This window comes from Ursus arctos, unplaced genomic scaffold, assembly GCF_023065955.2.
Source record: "Ursus arctos isolate Adak ecotype North America unplaced genomic scaffold, UrsArc2.0 scaffold_3, whole genome shotgun sequence".
NCBI classification, from domain to species: Eukaryota; Metazoa; Chordata; class Mammalia; order Carnivora; family Ursidae; genus Ursus; species Ursus arctos.
This window is the reverse complement of record NW_026622985.1, coordinates 60,638,887-60,655,919: the sequence shown is the minus strand read 5'-3', so window position 1 is coordinate 60,655,919 and position 17,033 is coordinate 60,638,887. Positions and strand designations below refer to the sequence as shown.

The window sequence follows — 17,033 nt, the reverse complement described above, 5'->3', positions numbered from 1 at the left end:
TTCCCTGATAGGTACCGGTTAGTGGCTATTCCCCATATTCACAGATGAGGTCTCATTCCCTAAAGAAGGAAGAAAATAAGCAGGAGTGGGAAGGTGCCAGGTGAGCAGAGGAACAGCTTTTATAACTTTTATAACTACCTTAGAGGTTTGCTTTTATGACTATTAGATGGAACGGTATTCTAAACTAGCTAGCAGGGCTTAGTTTTTTAAAAGAACGAGAATGAAAGTTCTCGTTAAAGTTTTTTAAAAGAACAAGAATGAAAAGGCAAAGTTCATCTTTGGGAGATAACATCCCCTCCCTGCGCTCTACTCTGCAGTTCAGCACTTCCCGACTCCCAGGGATGCTGGTCCTTGGGATCGCTTCCAACAATAATAGGATCTTCCTACATCCTTCTCTGTGGGTCTGATGAGTGGCTGGTGACCAAAGACGACAAGCAATAGGCGTTTCAGTGTCAACACTTGAAAATGGCTTCCTGTGTTATTCAGTCAACAAAATAGTTCCTCCCAGGTAACAGTTTTCATTTAATTCAAACAAACTCTTCATCTGAAAGTAGCAAAATTCACCACTGGTCCATGCAATTTGAGGATCTTCAAGATCTCTGGCTGTTGCATAAAAATGTTATACTACACTCCAAAAGGCAACTCCAACAAGGTTGTCTTGCTTAAAAGACAGTGTAACCAGGGCCTTCAGAGTGCCCCTATCAGAGTGGAAATTTCATTGGTCAAGAAGCAGGGCATGAGTGGGGTGGTGAAAATTTTAGAATGAATGTGGACTTTTGATATTATTAAAACTCACTGCTCTCATCTCTTCGTAATATGAAGCCGGTTGAATCTATAACCCAGAACAAAAATTCAACAAATATTTATGATTCACTTAATCTATTATTTATATCTGTTCTATCTACTGCTTATTTTCACAAATAATTTAGATTTACTACACACATGAACTGAACATTTAGCCAAATAGATAACTGACTATCTTTTGGGTGAGCATGACCACTGTGAGTCTATAACAGCATGTCTGCATAAAAGTCAGATTTCAGTGAACTAAATGTCCGTACACTTGAGATAAGATCCAAAAGAAATATACATTATTACACTAATCTTTCTTTCCCCTTTATTTTTTTTTAAAGATTATATTTATTTATTTGAGAGACAGAACATGAGCTGGGGGGGAGGAGGCAGAGGGAAAGAAAGAAGCAGACTCCCCGCTGAGCAGGGAGCCCAAGATGGGGCTCAATCCCAGGACCCCAGGATGCTGGGATCATGACCTGAGCTGAAGGCAGATGCTTAACCGACTGAGCCACCCAGGTGCCCCTTTCTTTCCCTTTCAAATGCAAGAGCATATCCTGGAACAGTAAAATGGGACTGGGGTAAAATGATTTAACAGCATCTTCTCCATAGAAAATTTTTAAATTATCAAGATTAGATGAGCATTTTTTAAACTGAGCATTTCCTTAGAGAGAAGAAAAGGAGTTTGAACATTTAGATTCTTCATTTCTCCTTTAGTTTATCTTGCTCTGGTGAAGCCCTATAATAACTAGGGTCACGCAGAATCAGGGCCCTTTGCAGAGCACAGCAAGCACCAGCCTCAGTGGGCTCCTCAGGAACTGAACTGGTGGTTCTCAAATTTGTCAGGTTGAAATCATTGAGGTTACAGCGTACTAATTGCTTTGATTTAATAAGCTTACAGATTGGCTCCAGTTCAAAATGTTTCTAAATCAAAGAAGGAAAACATATATCCTCTAACAATACCTCTTTCTGCTAACAGGAATTCATGTTTTGCTCAAAGTTGACTCACAGGAAGACAGGAATTTTCCCCAAGGACATATACATCTTCCCAGAGATTTTCCAGGCACAACTTAACAATGGTGAACAATTCCACTGCATGTTTCTGGAAGTGAGTGCTATACAGTATCTATCTTTTACCTGCCTTGTTATGGTGAATGTCACAATAAATATGTATAAGGATATAGTGATTCAGTTACACAGTTGGTTTTTTTATTTGTTTTTGGTTTTATTTTTGTTTTGTTTTTCTTTTCTTTTCTTTTCTTTTCTTTTTTTTTTTTTTTTTTTTTTGGTTTTGTGCTCTGCTGTCTAAGAGGTTTCTGAGGAAGACTTTACCGATTTGTTTTCAGTGGAGAGGAAAATAGACTTTACCTGGCACTGACGTAGAGCACAGGGCTGTCCAGGACTCTGCCATCTGAAGGAGCTGTTATAGGTATTTCCTTCATAGGTGCAACCTAAACAGGAAACACAGAAGCAGGAAAAAAGACCAAGAATGAACGTGTGCTTCTTTTATCTCTGGAGCAAAAGAAGTTAGGTCCTCTAAGCCAGGACTAGCGATAGTGGGAGCCATCAAGTTCCTTGGCTATTTTCTCCAAAACACAACTAAGCCTTCTAAATATCCACTTGGTTTTCACTTACATTAATTCTTTGACTACTGAGAAGATTAACCTCCCAGACTATGTTTTCAAATGAAAAAGCATGGATTGATGAACTCTCCTGGCCAAAATGCATGACCTTGTGACTTTATTTATGCCTAGTGAAGTAGGAGGAAGACCAGGGCTAAATCACACTGTGCAAGGGGATTTTTCACAAGACTAAAATGAACACAAAACTGTGAAGGTTAAGAGGGAAGGTTAAAACATGATAGGAAATAAAAGCAGGAAATTAAAAAGAGAAAATGATTGCAAAATTCTATACCCACTTAAGACCCTTGACAAACTACTATCTTCACCAGATGAAACCTTCCAAGTCTTGCCTCCCAGTCTGAGAGCTATGATTTCACATTACACTTTGATTTTACTTCTAGATAGTGAACTGGATTAAGAAAATCTACAACTCTGCAAGTATGGATTATCACAAGTTAACTCACTAGCCAAAACAGAAGTCATGCTCATTCATTGGCAAAAACCGAAGTAAGTCAAAGGCCAGAGATCCTCAAAAAAGAAAAAAAGCCAGTTAGCTGAAGTCCCTGTAGGAAGAGCCAAAGAAATAATGGTGCGAGGATCACAGCCTAGACCCTGATTTAGCTCATCCAAATATCACCCTCCATCCCGTGTGTTACGACTTCAGGGAAGATGCCCCTGCCTCTGCCACTCGTCACTGCATGTTAGATCATTAGGAGACCCCCAGGCAAAGGACTTTATAAGTCACAGTCTGATTGCTTCGCCCAAGGAGTACAGAAGCAGGAACACACACATAGGATAATGCAGAAATAAAAGGGCCTGCCTCTCTGTACCAATGACTGACTTCTGGCAAGCCAATCAACCTCAATCCACATCAGTTTTTCTTGTCCAAGACACAGACAGAACACTTGTCCCCTTCCCCGAATTCTTTCAGATATTGCTGCGGTAATGAAATGAAATAAAATAAAATAAAATACCCCCTCGATACACACAAACAGAATACTAAAGGACTGAAGAAAATTTCAAGAGACATGTTCATAAACTTGGAACCATGATCTGAATTTCCACAGAATTATGAATGATTGAAGAGAGCGCAGTACTACTCTTCTCTCTAGTTCCTACAAATCAAATTACTAAAGTACACAGCTGATTGGAAACATATTAGGGAAATGCTTTCACTATATATGTTTTAATTTCCTTTGCATGAAGTGTTACAGTGATAAAATGTTCAACCACAGGAACCCCTAACACACTACAAATACTTACGCCAAACCAAGAATGAATACAGTAAATTTTCAACAATGAAAACCAATATAAAACAATTTGGGCTAGCATAAATCTTACTGAACAAACACACTTACAATAGATGTGCCATGTGCATGTCTGATCCACTAACACAGACTCACTTGGATAATAAATAACTTGTTCCGAGAGATGGAGGCGGGGAAATCAGAGGACCAAATCCAATTCATGTTAAGTCCAAGTAAATATGAAACGCCTGCCAAGTCTGCCAGTGGAGTTTCCAAATATGTTATATATTTTCATCCTCTGGATTTTAAAAAAACTGAAAGAAAGGGTGATTTTATGCTGCTAATAGAGCGAGCAAAGATCTTGCCTTCCTTACTTTGAGGAGGAAGCACACTACAAAGCCCATACAGACGAGGCAGGAACTGCAGGCCGAGAGACTGTTCCTACACAATGCCAGGTCATGTGTGAAGGGCTCCCAGGAGTAGGACAGGCCTCTCTGGATTATTCCACTCAATATGGGATAAAAGGTATTCGAACAGTGGTCTATAGTGCGGAGAACTCAGCAATGCTTTCTCCCTCAAGTAAGCGTTAGTCTGAAGGCTGGCTCCTCCACCTTAATTTAAAATAGAAAGACCAAGGTCAAGCTGTGCTGCTCACTGATTAACTGCCCTTGTTCACCTATCAGTCTACCACACCTGAGTCCCTGTAACAGATTTTCCCAAATGTTGAATGAGTCTGAATGACAGAATAGACTGGAACACAACTATGCTAATCTCTTTAGCAAGTATAATCCACACCTCTTCCTTTTTCTACCTGCCCTCCCACCATCCCACCATCGGCTAGTACAGAGCCCCAGCACATCAAACATTCTAGTAGATTGCATACCTAAGGGATTCTTGGGGTTAAAATAAATGTTTTTGGAGGGGGGGTTAAAATAATTTTTAAATGGACATTTTCACTGCTCTTTGGGCTTCTGTTCTAAGATAAACATGTTCTTCGATGCAAGACACGAACATGAGCTGTGTGAAGACTTACATATACATACAATCCAAGAGAACCTCGTATTTACTCCAGAATTACCTCTTATTTTCTTTGCCACCAACTTTATGCTGCTAATAAAGCAGACGGGCAGTATCTTACCCCTCTCTTTATTGAAACCCCAGAGGAGGAATATACCTAATATCTCTCCTATTGGCCAGGGTAGAAAGAGAAGCAAAAAAATATTTCCATCATACCTCAAGGTGGTGCTTCTCAAACTACCTCTAGTGAAAGACCAGTTTCTTTTATTTTTCTTCTTCCGATCCAATGGGGACTGCTATCTTCATAAAGCATAATAGAAATGAATTCCTTAAAAAATTCAATGTAAAAGACTAAGACAAAATATAAGCTCAGTTTTTTGTATTATATGTAACAGGCATAAAATTATTCTGTCAAATTATAATAACCATTTCTAATTGTTTACTCTCTATGTCTGTACTCATCTCAATGTAGACCAGCAATGTAGTCTATAGACCATTGGCGACCTAGAGAGCACATCTTGGGCTGCACTGCACTGGGGGATGGGGTGCATGGCAGGGGGAACCACCCAAAAAAAAATCAAAACATTTCAATCTTAAAATTAAATGACAGCATATTCAGGAACTACATGAAAGAGTAGGTACATGGGGGTAAGCAGAGGAATGGTCAGACAACCAGTAAAGTAGCTTTTCCTTTTTTTTTTTTATTTAAACTTTTTTTTTTAGATTGATTGATTAATTGATTGATCTGAGAGAGCAGCAAGAGTGAGAGCACAAAGCAGGGGGGAGAGGCAGAGGGAGCAGCAGAGGGACAGGGAACAGCAGAGGGAGAGGGAAAAGCAGACTCCCCACTGAGCAGGGAGACTGATGTCAGACTTGATCCCAGAACCCTGGGATCATGACCTGAGCCACATGCCCCTCCTTTTTCTTTAAATATTTGTAAATAAACTTTTGACAAGGGAATTTATAAATATTCATTAGTTTTCTTCTGGTGATAGAAAGCTTCTCAGATTCCACAAGCGTCAATAAAACTATCCATCCTGCAGCGGGAGGAAGTAGCTACTTTCTGATAAAACCACTACAATATGTATTGAGAACCAACAGTTCTCAGTCTAGGGCAATTTTACCTTCTCCCCATCCCCCACCCCGGAGACTTCTAATGTTAGAAGATATTTTCAGTTGTCTCAACTGGGGAGATAATAGTGTTACAAGCACCTAGCGGATAGATCCCAGGGATGCCACTACACGCCCTACAACGCACGACAGAGAATCAACCAACTCAAAACGTCAACTGTGCCAACACTGAGGAACCCTGATCAAAATCGTCATACCCCCGAACAGCTCTTCTCTGCAAAACTGGAATAATACAAAAACAAGCCTAAACTAGCTATACTTCATGTATGTATGTATTTTTTGGCTTTTTATATCTTAAATATTTTCAGGGTGGGGAAGAATTTCAGAGCATTTTTTTCTTAAACATACACACTCCTGCAGAGAAGCTTGGCCTAGTCAACTAGTCAACTCAGAAAACACATGGTAATGGTAACAGGAAGTACACAAATAAATTGAATCCACAATTAAGCAATAAAACTCATTTTTCCTATTAGTTGTGACCTTTCTCAGCAGCCACATTACCCCAAGGGAGAAAGAATACCACATATTTTCATCATTCTGTTGTTAAAATAGCTGTTAAAAATCATCAGGACCATAAAAAAATGGCACTGGCCTTCTAATAAGCCTTAACTTCACCTGGTCTCACCCTAAAAAGGCTTAACCTTCTCATCTGTCAGGTTACCATTAGCCTAAGAGCAGAGAACTGGATCTCACCATTACCAATAACAACCCCCACCCCCGCAAGCACCTCACAGCAGAGCCCCAGCCTACCTTTCCGGCCCTTTCCTTTCATTCCTGGAACTCCATCTAGGTCCCGGGGATTATCCACCTTCCCCGATCATAACAAACGTGAAGGCTCCTTAAAGTAGGTTCAAGGGCTTCCACCTGGGTTATTGGGCTTGTGCCTCCACCATCCCACTGAGACGTCATTCTCTTTGGCTGCCGCTGCCTACGACGCACCGAATCCAAAGAGCACTCAGTCTTTACCTTACAGGACTTCTCTGTGGCAGGCTGACCACACTTCCCTTTTCCTATCCCCCTTCCCACAACACACACACCTTCTAGATGTTCTCTTCCAATTACCCACCCATTCTCCACTCCTGCCCCCACCCAGCTGCTGGTAGCTTCCCACCTGCACTATCACAGTAGGCTCGCTGCTTCTCTTGGCTGAGATAGGGGCCTTGTTCAAGCACCCTCCTACCAGCAACCAGTGTGTGCTCTTTCAAATCTGGCTCTTAATCTCATTCACACGCTTGCACTCTTATTGATGACTAATGGTTCACAGCCTGGATGAGGTGTAGACTGATACCCATCCCCAACCTTTCTTTTCTAAACCATCTGGATCAGAGCATCTGGAAGGAGGAAGTGGGAGAGGATTTAAAACAACTGACCTTTACTAAAAATTCAAACTTCATAGCATATATACCTCTCAGGCCTGGCCCTGACTCACTTTTTCATTCTCTTATCTGCTATCCCCCAACTCCCCACACTGCAGACATGCCACATTTAGAACCCCGCATATATGTCCAGAAGATCTCACCCTATGATTTTGCAAATGCTGCTGCCTTCTTGAAAAACCCAGATCTCATCCATCCATCTCTATCATCCCCACAACACTTAGGTCACCCAGGCTCTCCTTCTTTGCCTGGCCAACTCCTCCTTCAAGACTCAACTCAGGGGAGCCTTCCTAGAAACCTCCCCACTCAGGGTATGCTCCTGTGCTCTTTCTTCATGTATATGCGGCCTTTGAAATGTCCCTTTCCGGGTCCCTTACAGTACTTTCTGTGTAGCAGGTACTTAAGAAATGTCCAGTTTTGCTAGGAATACATAGTAAGTACTAACATGCAGCTATTCCTGTATACCAAAGAAAACAATTTTGAAAAGATGACTTTCCCTGGACCTCCTGTCTCCTCCTCTTGGCAGGTGGACCAGTTCAATTCACTATTTAACTTCCAGAAACAGTAAAGCTTTCCCGGAGCAACTCAGATGTCAAAGTCTGTCTCTGTTAACACTGACTAACCCTATCACCCTCCATGGACCAGGCAGGCTAGGATGGAACATAATGAAGGAAAGTCCTTGAGCATCCAGTACCGACCCAACCTTAGAAGGGAGAAGCATATCAACACTTTTCAAGTCCCCTCTTCCCATACTGTGCAAGCCTCATCTTAAGCTAATTTTCAGGAGGGTGCTTTTTCTTTCCAAAATCGATTTTGGTCCCCCAAATTTGTTTCCTTTTTGTCTTTTTTTGGGGGGAGGGTTAGCATGCAAACTGTCATACTTACTTAAATTAAAGAGAAGTTGGGGTCTTTGAAGTCAGTTCATGCCACATGGTACAGGGAAGCAGGGCAGACAGCACTGCCATTCTTTGCTGCTTCCGGGCCACCTGATAGGGTACCCCCAGCTCTGAGACTTGGTCAATAAGCCCCAAATTACCCCAGTCCAATACAATCTTTTTAATGAAGCACTTTTCAGACACTGTTTCCAGAAACATATGGAAGTATAATCAAGAGGGATAAACATAAAATCTGACTAGCCATTCTAGGGCTTATATCGTGTCCTTAGGAGTTCATTTAAAACAGGCTTTTATTACTCTCCAAGGCTGTACCCACCATGAATCCTGCAGGCAATTCTGCTTATTTTTGGCTAATGGGAATTTTATAGTCAAAGCATTTCCTCAATCCCAAGAGAAAGAATCAGGCCCATGAACTGAGTTCTTAAAGAGTAGTGTGTGCCCCCCACAACATTCTTTTTCATGGCTTTTGTTTTCCAATTAGAAATTAAATATGTGATTGAAATGAAATAATCAACAATAGAAAAAGAAATGGCAGGAAGCTATTTTACTTAATTTTTGATGGTTTTATGAATAAAATCCCAAATATGCAGAAATATTAGGTGAGTACAGATGACTTGCAAATTCAGCTCACTTCACCAGTATAAAGGAACACAAAATCTTCATGTGACTTACTTGGATTTCTAATCTATGTGTTTATTGGAGACTGTAAAGTGAGGAAATTGTGGCTTATAGAGCCAGTCTCATAAGTTCATAAGATTATAATATATACAATATCTGGCATTGATATTAAGGTAATAAAACAGATTCTATGAGCCACAAATAAATTAGGCTTCTATGCAACAAAATATGCTTTCAAACTTTTAGTGTAATTAATATAATAAAGGAAATATGCAATGCATTAAGGAAGAAAAATACTTGCAACAACTTTTTATATGAGCCACATCACCCATCACTCCTGCATTTGATCTGTTCTTACCATAAACTTTTTTTATTTAAATTCAATTAGCCAACATATAGCACATCATTAGTTTCAGATGTAGAGTTCAATAATTCATCAGTTGCATATAACACCCAGTGCTCATCATCATATCACATGCCCTCCTTAATGCCCATCACCCAATTACCCCATCCCCCCACCCATCTCCCCTTCAGCAACCCTCAGTTTGTTTCCTACAGTCAAGAGTCGCTCGTGGCTTTTCTTCCTCTCCAATAACTTCCCATTCAGTTTTTCCTCCCATCCCCTATGATCCTCTGCACTGTTTCTTATATTTCATATATAAGTGAAACTATATGATAATTGTCTTTCTCTGATTGACTTTTTTCGCTCAGCATAACACCCTCCAGTTCCATCCACAGTGATGTAATTGGTAAGTATTCATCCTTTCTGGCGGCTGAGTAATATTCTATTGTCTATATATACCACATCTTGTTTATCCATTCATCTGTCAATGGACGTCTCGGCTCTTTCCACAGTTTGGCTATTGTGGACATCGTTGCTATGAACACTGGGGTGCAGGTGCCCCTGCGGATCACCACATTTGTATCTTTGGGGTTAATATGGAATGGGAGAAGATATTTGCAAATGACATACCATAAACTCTTCTGAACATGGGAGTGCTTCTCCCTTTCCGCTGAATTGACCCAGCCATGGCTGGCCGGCCCCTCTGTCCTTAACGCCTCCTTGTTAAACAGCCAACACCCATTGCTCTTCAACAAGCAAAGGAGAAAGAACTGAATGGAGCTCATATGGAGCAAAAATGGAAAAAAGAATAAAAACCAGGAGAGACTCTCCTGTGAAGTTATCAGACCAGTTTTCTAATGGGGGCAGGCAAAATGTCACTAGAGGTCATTTCCAAAGGTTGGTTCCAAAAAGTATTTTCAGAAGTATTAATAAATAATCCTCCAACAAGAGAAAAGGAAAGAAGAGAGAAAATAAAAATCACTGCGCAATTATTACAGGCGAGGCACTGTACTTGGGAGTTTTCACATGTGATTTCATTTTATCCTCACAAAAAGAATTCTAGGACAGAAAATTTTACCCCTAGTTTTTTGAATGAGAAATCAAGAAAAACTAAATTACTTTGTCCAGGTCATACAGCCATTCTTTTTATCTTGCTCCAAAATCCATGTTCCGTTTAGTATTTGGTTCCTGCCAGGCGCATAGAGGAAGCTTAGAACACAGCAGCTTCAAAAGTAAAAACGATATCCCTGGGGAACACGACATGCTGCCTTCCGGTGATACTTTAAAATCATGTTCCAGGGATGTCTAAAAACTAATATTATAAAGTAAAATGCAGGTTTTGTGGCTGAAGAGGCAAGACCTGATTTTGTGGATCTGAGTTTAAACTCAGTTCTGAATGTCTTTACTTCGAGCTACCAATCATGCCATGCTTTAGGCCTTTTGAAGCAACAAATAATAAGGGATCAAAAGATCAAATTCAAACATCTAAGGTTGGATTCATGCATTTTTCAAAATGGGAGCATGTTTCACAGTTTGGGGCACACAGCAGCAAGCTAAGAAAATAAGATCTGAAGACAGCCAAACACCAGCAAACTCATAGGATAAATTATGGTAGCCACAAAGAGTCGTGAATGGAACCCTTAGTTTCCCCACAGTACTTTCAAGGACATCAGTGAAAATCTCGTTGACTAGGATGAAGAAGAAATGAGTTATATACAACACACATATGAAATGCCATCTGTGTGATTAATGAATTGCACTGCACGATTTTTACACTTTGGGAAGCATATTACACAGATGTAACCTTTATGGTTGATTAAATAGGATGTTTAGGTCTTATTGCAGAAAAATTGTCAGAAATATCCTACCACCCCCATTTTCTTTTACTTTTTATTTTGAAATAATTATAGATTCACAGGAAGATACAAAAAAAATATTTTTTCCATGCACCTTTCACCCAGCCTCCCCTAGTGTTAACATCTTTCAGAGCTATAATACAGTATCAAAATCAGGAACAGACTATTCAGATTTTACTGGCTTCACATGTACTCGTGTGTGTGTGTATGTGTGTGTGTGTGTGTGTGTGTGTGTTTCTATGCAGTTTTATCACATGTGCATCTTTGTGTAACCAATAAACATTCAGAACTGTATTATCACAACAAAGCCCTCTCAGGCTATTCATTTATTAGTACACTCACTCCACTTGTAGCCTCCATCCCTAAGCCTGGACGACCACTAATCAGCTCTCCATCTGCAAAATTTTGTTACTCAAGAACGTTATATAAATGGAATCATACAGTATGCAGCCTTTTGAGATTGGCTCTTTTTTTTTTTTTAAAGATTTTATTTATTTATTTGACAGAGAGACAGCCAGCGAGAGAGGGAATATAAGCAGGGGGAGTGGGAGAGGAAGAAGCAGGCTCATAGCGGAGAAGCCTGATGTGGGGCTCGATCCCAGAGCACCGGGATCACGCCCTGAGCCAAAGGCAGCCGCTTAACGACTGCGCCACCCAGGCGCCCTGGCTCTTTTCTTTCAGAATAATTGGTCTGACATCCAACCAAGAAGTTTTTGCATGGATCAATCGCTTATTCCTTTTTACTGCAGAGTAGTATTCCATGGTACGGCTACATCGGTTTGTTTCACCATTCACGCACTAAGGAACATGGGGGTTGCATCCAGTTTTTGCCTATCATGAATAAAGCTGCTGTGAACATTTGTGTACAAAGTTTTGAGGTCACACTGTTTTCATTTTACTGGAATTGCCCAAGAGAGCAATTGCTAGGTTATATGGTAAGTGTATATTTAGTTCTATAAACCATTATACTCATGTTCAGAGTAGCTGAATCATTTGATATTTTTACCAGCAACATGTGAGAGATTTTCTACATCTTCACCAGCATTTGGTGTTAATCATCCTATTTTTTCTTTAGCCATTTTGATAGGTGAGTCATAATATCTCGCTGTGGTTTTGATTTGCATTTTCCTAATGGCTAATGACGTTGAGTATCTTTTCATGTGCTTTCTTGCCATTTGTGTATGCAATATGGTGAAACACCTCCTCACTTCTATTTCCCATTTTCTAATTAGATTTTTTTGTTCTCTTTACAAGACCTCCCCAAAGCAAAAATATTTACTGAAGTTTAATCTATCAATTTTTCCATTTTGTGGACAGTGCTTTTGGTGTCAAATCTAAAAAACTCTTTGCCCAGCCCTAGGTCCCACAGATTTTCTCCTATATGCTTTTTATACCTGTTTTATAGTTCTGTGTTTCACATTTCAGTCCATGATCAATTTTGAACTAATTTTTGTATAACACATGAGGTTTAGATCATGTTCATTTTTTTGCCTGTGTGTGTCTAATTCTTCCTGCACCAGATGTTGAAAGGGTCAGTCTTCTTCCATTGAACTGCCTTGGCACCTTTGTCAAAAGTCAGTTGTGCATTTTGTATGAGTCTATTTCTGGGCTTTCTGTTCTGCTCCATTGATGTATATACATCTATCCCTCTGCCGATACCACATTGTCTTTATTACTGCAGCTACATTATAAGTCTCGAAAATGGGTAGACTGATTTTCCCCCTTTATTCTTGTTTTTCAAAATTGGTTATTCTAGGTCTTTTGCCTTTTTATATAAATTTTGGAATAAGCTTGTTTATGTCTAAAAAGTACCCCTATTGAGCATGCCCCTTTTTATATCATTTTAAAATTGTTTATATGGGAAATCAGGCTTGATGAACACATCACCTAGGAGACTCTCCCCTGCAGGATGAAGCCTGCCTATGTTTGCCAATTACACTTTTAGAAAGCATTTGTCAAAGAGCAGTCCAAGGACTAAAGCTATCCCTTGGGTGTCGGGGGTGGTGGGACCGTAAAAATGAAGATTCTTACAGCCCATCTTTTTGTTCTTATCTGCCACCTCCTTTACCTAGGCTCTTTTCTAGATGGTTTGAGCTGAACCTCATTTGCGTGGGATGATTTTAGGACTGTGTGGCCGCAAAAAAGGTGTCTGATTAAACAGCCCAAACGTATTTGCAGAGTCTTTTGGGAGGCTGTGTGTGGCCCCCCTTTGATCTCTTGCCACGAAAACTGAGGGAGGTCTTCGAAACCTTTGAAACATGGGTAGATAAGGGCATTAAAGAGAAAAAATTCAGCCTCTCTAAAACCAGGACAAAATTGAAAAAGACCTTCACCTATAGGCAGAAGCTGTAGAAGAGACTGTCAAATACCTGACAAGAAAAGCAGTCACTGATGGGCATGATCATACTTGAAGAGGGCTGAGGAGAAATCACCACCAACAGAGAAGCCCGCGCATCATCCAACATGGAGTTCAAGGAGAGGCGCTGAATGGGAGCTCTGTACTATCAATCACTTGTACTTCCTAAACCCGAAAACCGTGGATTTCTGGGTTTTAGTCTGTCGACAAAGGCTTATCTTTTAAAATGTATTTCTTTTGTTAGTAGTATTTGTTAAAAAGAAGAAAAATACTGAACACCTAGCAGGTAGTCAGTGGTGTGCTGTTAATGTTTAATAACCAGCTCTACAAAAGAGGAAAGCCCTGATTTTGTACGGTGTTCCAATTTCCAAGGTGTAAATACTCCCACCGTGGTCAATTTCAAACTACCATGATGTTCCTGAACAAAGAGTTGGGAAGATAGGCACTCCCACACACCACTGTGTACAGAACTACGTATTTTAACATTGGAGGCCGTTGGGTCTATGAAGCTTCTTCTCTTCCTAAGAGCAGACCAAGAACATTTGGCTAGAGTTTAGGGCATTTCATTGGCATCAGAGGTTATGCTGTTTATTTTATATACCTAGATAAATAACTTAAGAACTCCAACAGTCACATCTTTTCAGTTATGACTGAATTATATCTGGCCCTCCTCCTAAGCCTTCTCCTATACACAAACTCAGAATTTAACCAGAACATTAATTCCAGTGGCTTCCAAGCCTGTTGAACATCAGAACCACATGGGGGCTAATTAAGAATACAGATGCCCAGTGGAAACAACCTAAATGTCCATTGCTGGGTGAATGGCTAGCAAAAGAAGCTATACACCACAATGAATTCTCAGCCTCAAAACGGAATGGAATTTTGACACATGCTACAACATGAATGAACCTTGAAGATACTATGTTAGGTGAAATAGGCCAGTTCCAAAAGGACAAATGTGGTATGATTCCACTTCTACAAGTTACCTAGAAGAGGCAAATTCACAGAGACAGAGAGTAGAATAGAGGTTACCGGGGGCCGAGAAGGGAGAACAGGGAGTTATCGTTTGGCGGGGATGAGCTTTAGCTTGGGATGATGACAGTGGTGATGGTTGCACAACAATGCAAACACAGAACTATACATTTTAAAATGGCCATTATGAGATATACGTATATATATATACACATACACACACATATATATTACCACAGGGTTCAGGACCTCTGTGTTTTACAGAAGACAAAACCAAGGCCCAGAAAGAGGTGGCGTGGCAAAGGTCAAGTAACTAGAAGTGACAGAGCTGGGAACTGGTTCTGCATCTAATTCCAAGCCTGGACATCTTTCACTTCATTCTTCAAATGACTGAGAATTTCTATGCCTATCCTCTAATCCTCAGAGCACAGAATTTCCTTGTCTAGATGCCTGAAAATATTACCCTGGCTTTTCCATTTAGCTCCTCAATGTAGCCTTGCCTCTGGAGGTTTCAAGCTGTTACCCTTGCATTCGTGGCCTCATCGAGGTGGCCATACCACAGTCCCCAGAACCTGAAACATCAAAAACTCAAAGTGCATTTTTAAATCTGATCCCTCCGCCTGCCCCAGGTATGGCTCAGAGAATGCCCAGACATTCTCAGATAGTCAGAGGGCTGGCTCATGTGGTAAACATCAGCTGGTCAATGCCCAAGCATGTCTGCAGATAAACATCTTGATCCCTTTAACCACCAAGCTACTAGAAACATAATTAGCTGGCTCCAATGTTAATAAGCTCATCTGAGTGAAGGATGCAGTCCAGTTCCTGGACGTACCAATGTACTTCGTTCACCTTCATTATCATCAGTACTGCTAATGTCAGCCTCTCCAGCAGACAGATTTCTAAGGCAAATACACATTAGCTCTCAAGATGAGATTCCTCTCAAAAAGAGAACCTAGAATATTTGATCTTAAAAGAAAAAGAAAGTGCTTTTTTTTCTAAAGACAAAGAGAGCAGTCTCTGATCAAAGCCCAATAAGAATGGTTATAATTGCAGCATGGTGATCATTTTTAAAATAATAAATAAATGCATGTACATTCATGCAACTTCATAAATAGATATATGTCACACATACAGACATACTTTCAATTTTGCAGTTGCCAAACTTAAGCAGCAAATCAAAGAGAACCTAGACAGGCATTGGAGGCTTCGCGTCAAGTCACTTCTTTCCTGTAGTTTCTAACGATGCACCCCAACTTTCCACTCAGAACCCCTCACTTTATTTTTTTTTCTTGGTCTGACAGCCTACATGAAACAATGCCATTAGAAGCCTCAGAGGAGATCAGAGTGTTTTAATTCCAAGACATTTTCAGATGATAAGCATCATTATGATTTTATTCCTATATTGAAATATAAGACAGGAGAGAGGGAAAATCATCTTCAAATGCAGAGTGGTTTTACTCTTCATGGTGGGCAAGTTACAAGTAGTCACAGAACAGTTTTAAGAGCAGCTGCAGAAAACTCAAAGCCAAATTAGAGGTGTGTTCTACAGGCTGTGATAAAAGGAAGCAGATAATCATATCAAGTTGATGGTAACTGGGAAATCTGAAGTCATCATTGCATAGTATTATTGGATAACTTTGCACAAGACAAGGAAAGAGCTACCAAAAATTGAGGTTATCACTGAAATACACTACAGTCATTTCCACATAAACATACACAGCGTTGTTGGTGATTTTAAGGATTTTTTTTTAACATCTATGGAACTCAGTGAAGAAACAGTAACGTATCAGGAATCTAGGACTGGTTTATAAACCTTCAACCATTTTTCATTCCTACTTATACATTGTTATTCTCTCCTTCTAATTCTTACTCAACTCTTTTTTAAGCCACGCAGAATCCCAAAAGGACTTAAGATGTGTTAAGACACATATGGCTCAATAGTAATACACTAAATATACAGTTGACTTTATGAATACTAACTAGGGAAGACTGAAATTTGGTCCAAATTTCCCTATCTTCCTCCTACTTCCCTTTATCCAGCATATATTCAGTAGGCCACCACTGTGTGCCAGGCACAGTGATCACAGCTGAGACTACTATAGTCACTGCCCTCACAGAGTCACTGCCTTCACAGAGCCTCCAGTTTAGTGGGCATTACAGAAAATCAAAATATTAAATCACAATTGTGCCTCATCTTAAGAAGGAGGGAGACTTAATTTTATGGTAAGTGGCTGTGGAGTCAAGGAAATGATACCTAAAGTGAGTGAAGAAGGGGTACAGGTTAACTAGATGACATCGGATGGAAAAGCAGCCCATGCAGAGGAAACAGAGTGTGCAAAGCCCCATGGCAGAAAGTGGGCCCAGAACACAGGGAAACGATAGAAGGTCTTCTATCTGGAGAAGTCCAGAACAAGAGAAGGATAGAGGATAGGCAGGAGGATAGGATAGGGCTTGGTGGCCACCAGACCAGAGGAGGAGAGAGAACAGCCAAGAGTCAGCATTTGTTAGCACTTAGAGTGTGCAGTGCAATCTGTAGCTATCTTCTAGCTGTAAGCACCATCTCCGTAGATGCTTCTACTTGCCATGCATCTCAGAACTCCTCTGAGTATGGGTGGTAGAATTCTGAGACGGACCCCAAGATTTCTACTCCCTGATATATCCACCTGTGTGATCCCCTGCCCTTGACTGTGGGCGAGACCTGTGAATGTGATGAATGGCACTCCCATGATTAGGTTATCTCGCCTAGCAAAGATAAAGAGATTTTGCAGGTGTAATTAACATTCTTAATCAGTGTGACTTTGAGTTAT

General features: G+C 40.4%; 1 protein-coding gene across 4 annotated transcripts in view; it reads right to left on the bottom strand.

Moving 5' to 3' along the window:
• Positions 1-17,033, bottom strand: part of BMPER (BMP binding endothelial regulator) — a 241,060-nt gene that overhangs the window by 181,617 nt on the left and 42,410 nt on the right. For all 4 annotated transcript variants that reach the window (XM_044387480.3, XM_057304229.1, XM_026509040.4 and 1 more), the window contains exon 4: positions 2,161-2,243. In XM_044387480.3, coding sequence (XP_044243415.3) covers positions 2,161-2,243 — 83 coding nt within the window. The remainder of the gene's footprint in view (positions 1-2,160; positions 2,244-17,033) is intronic.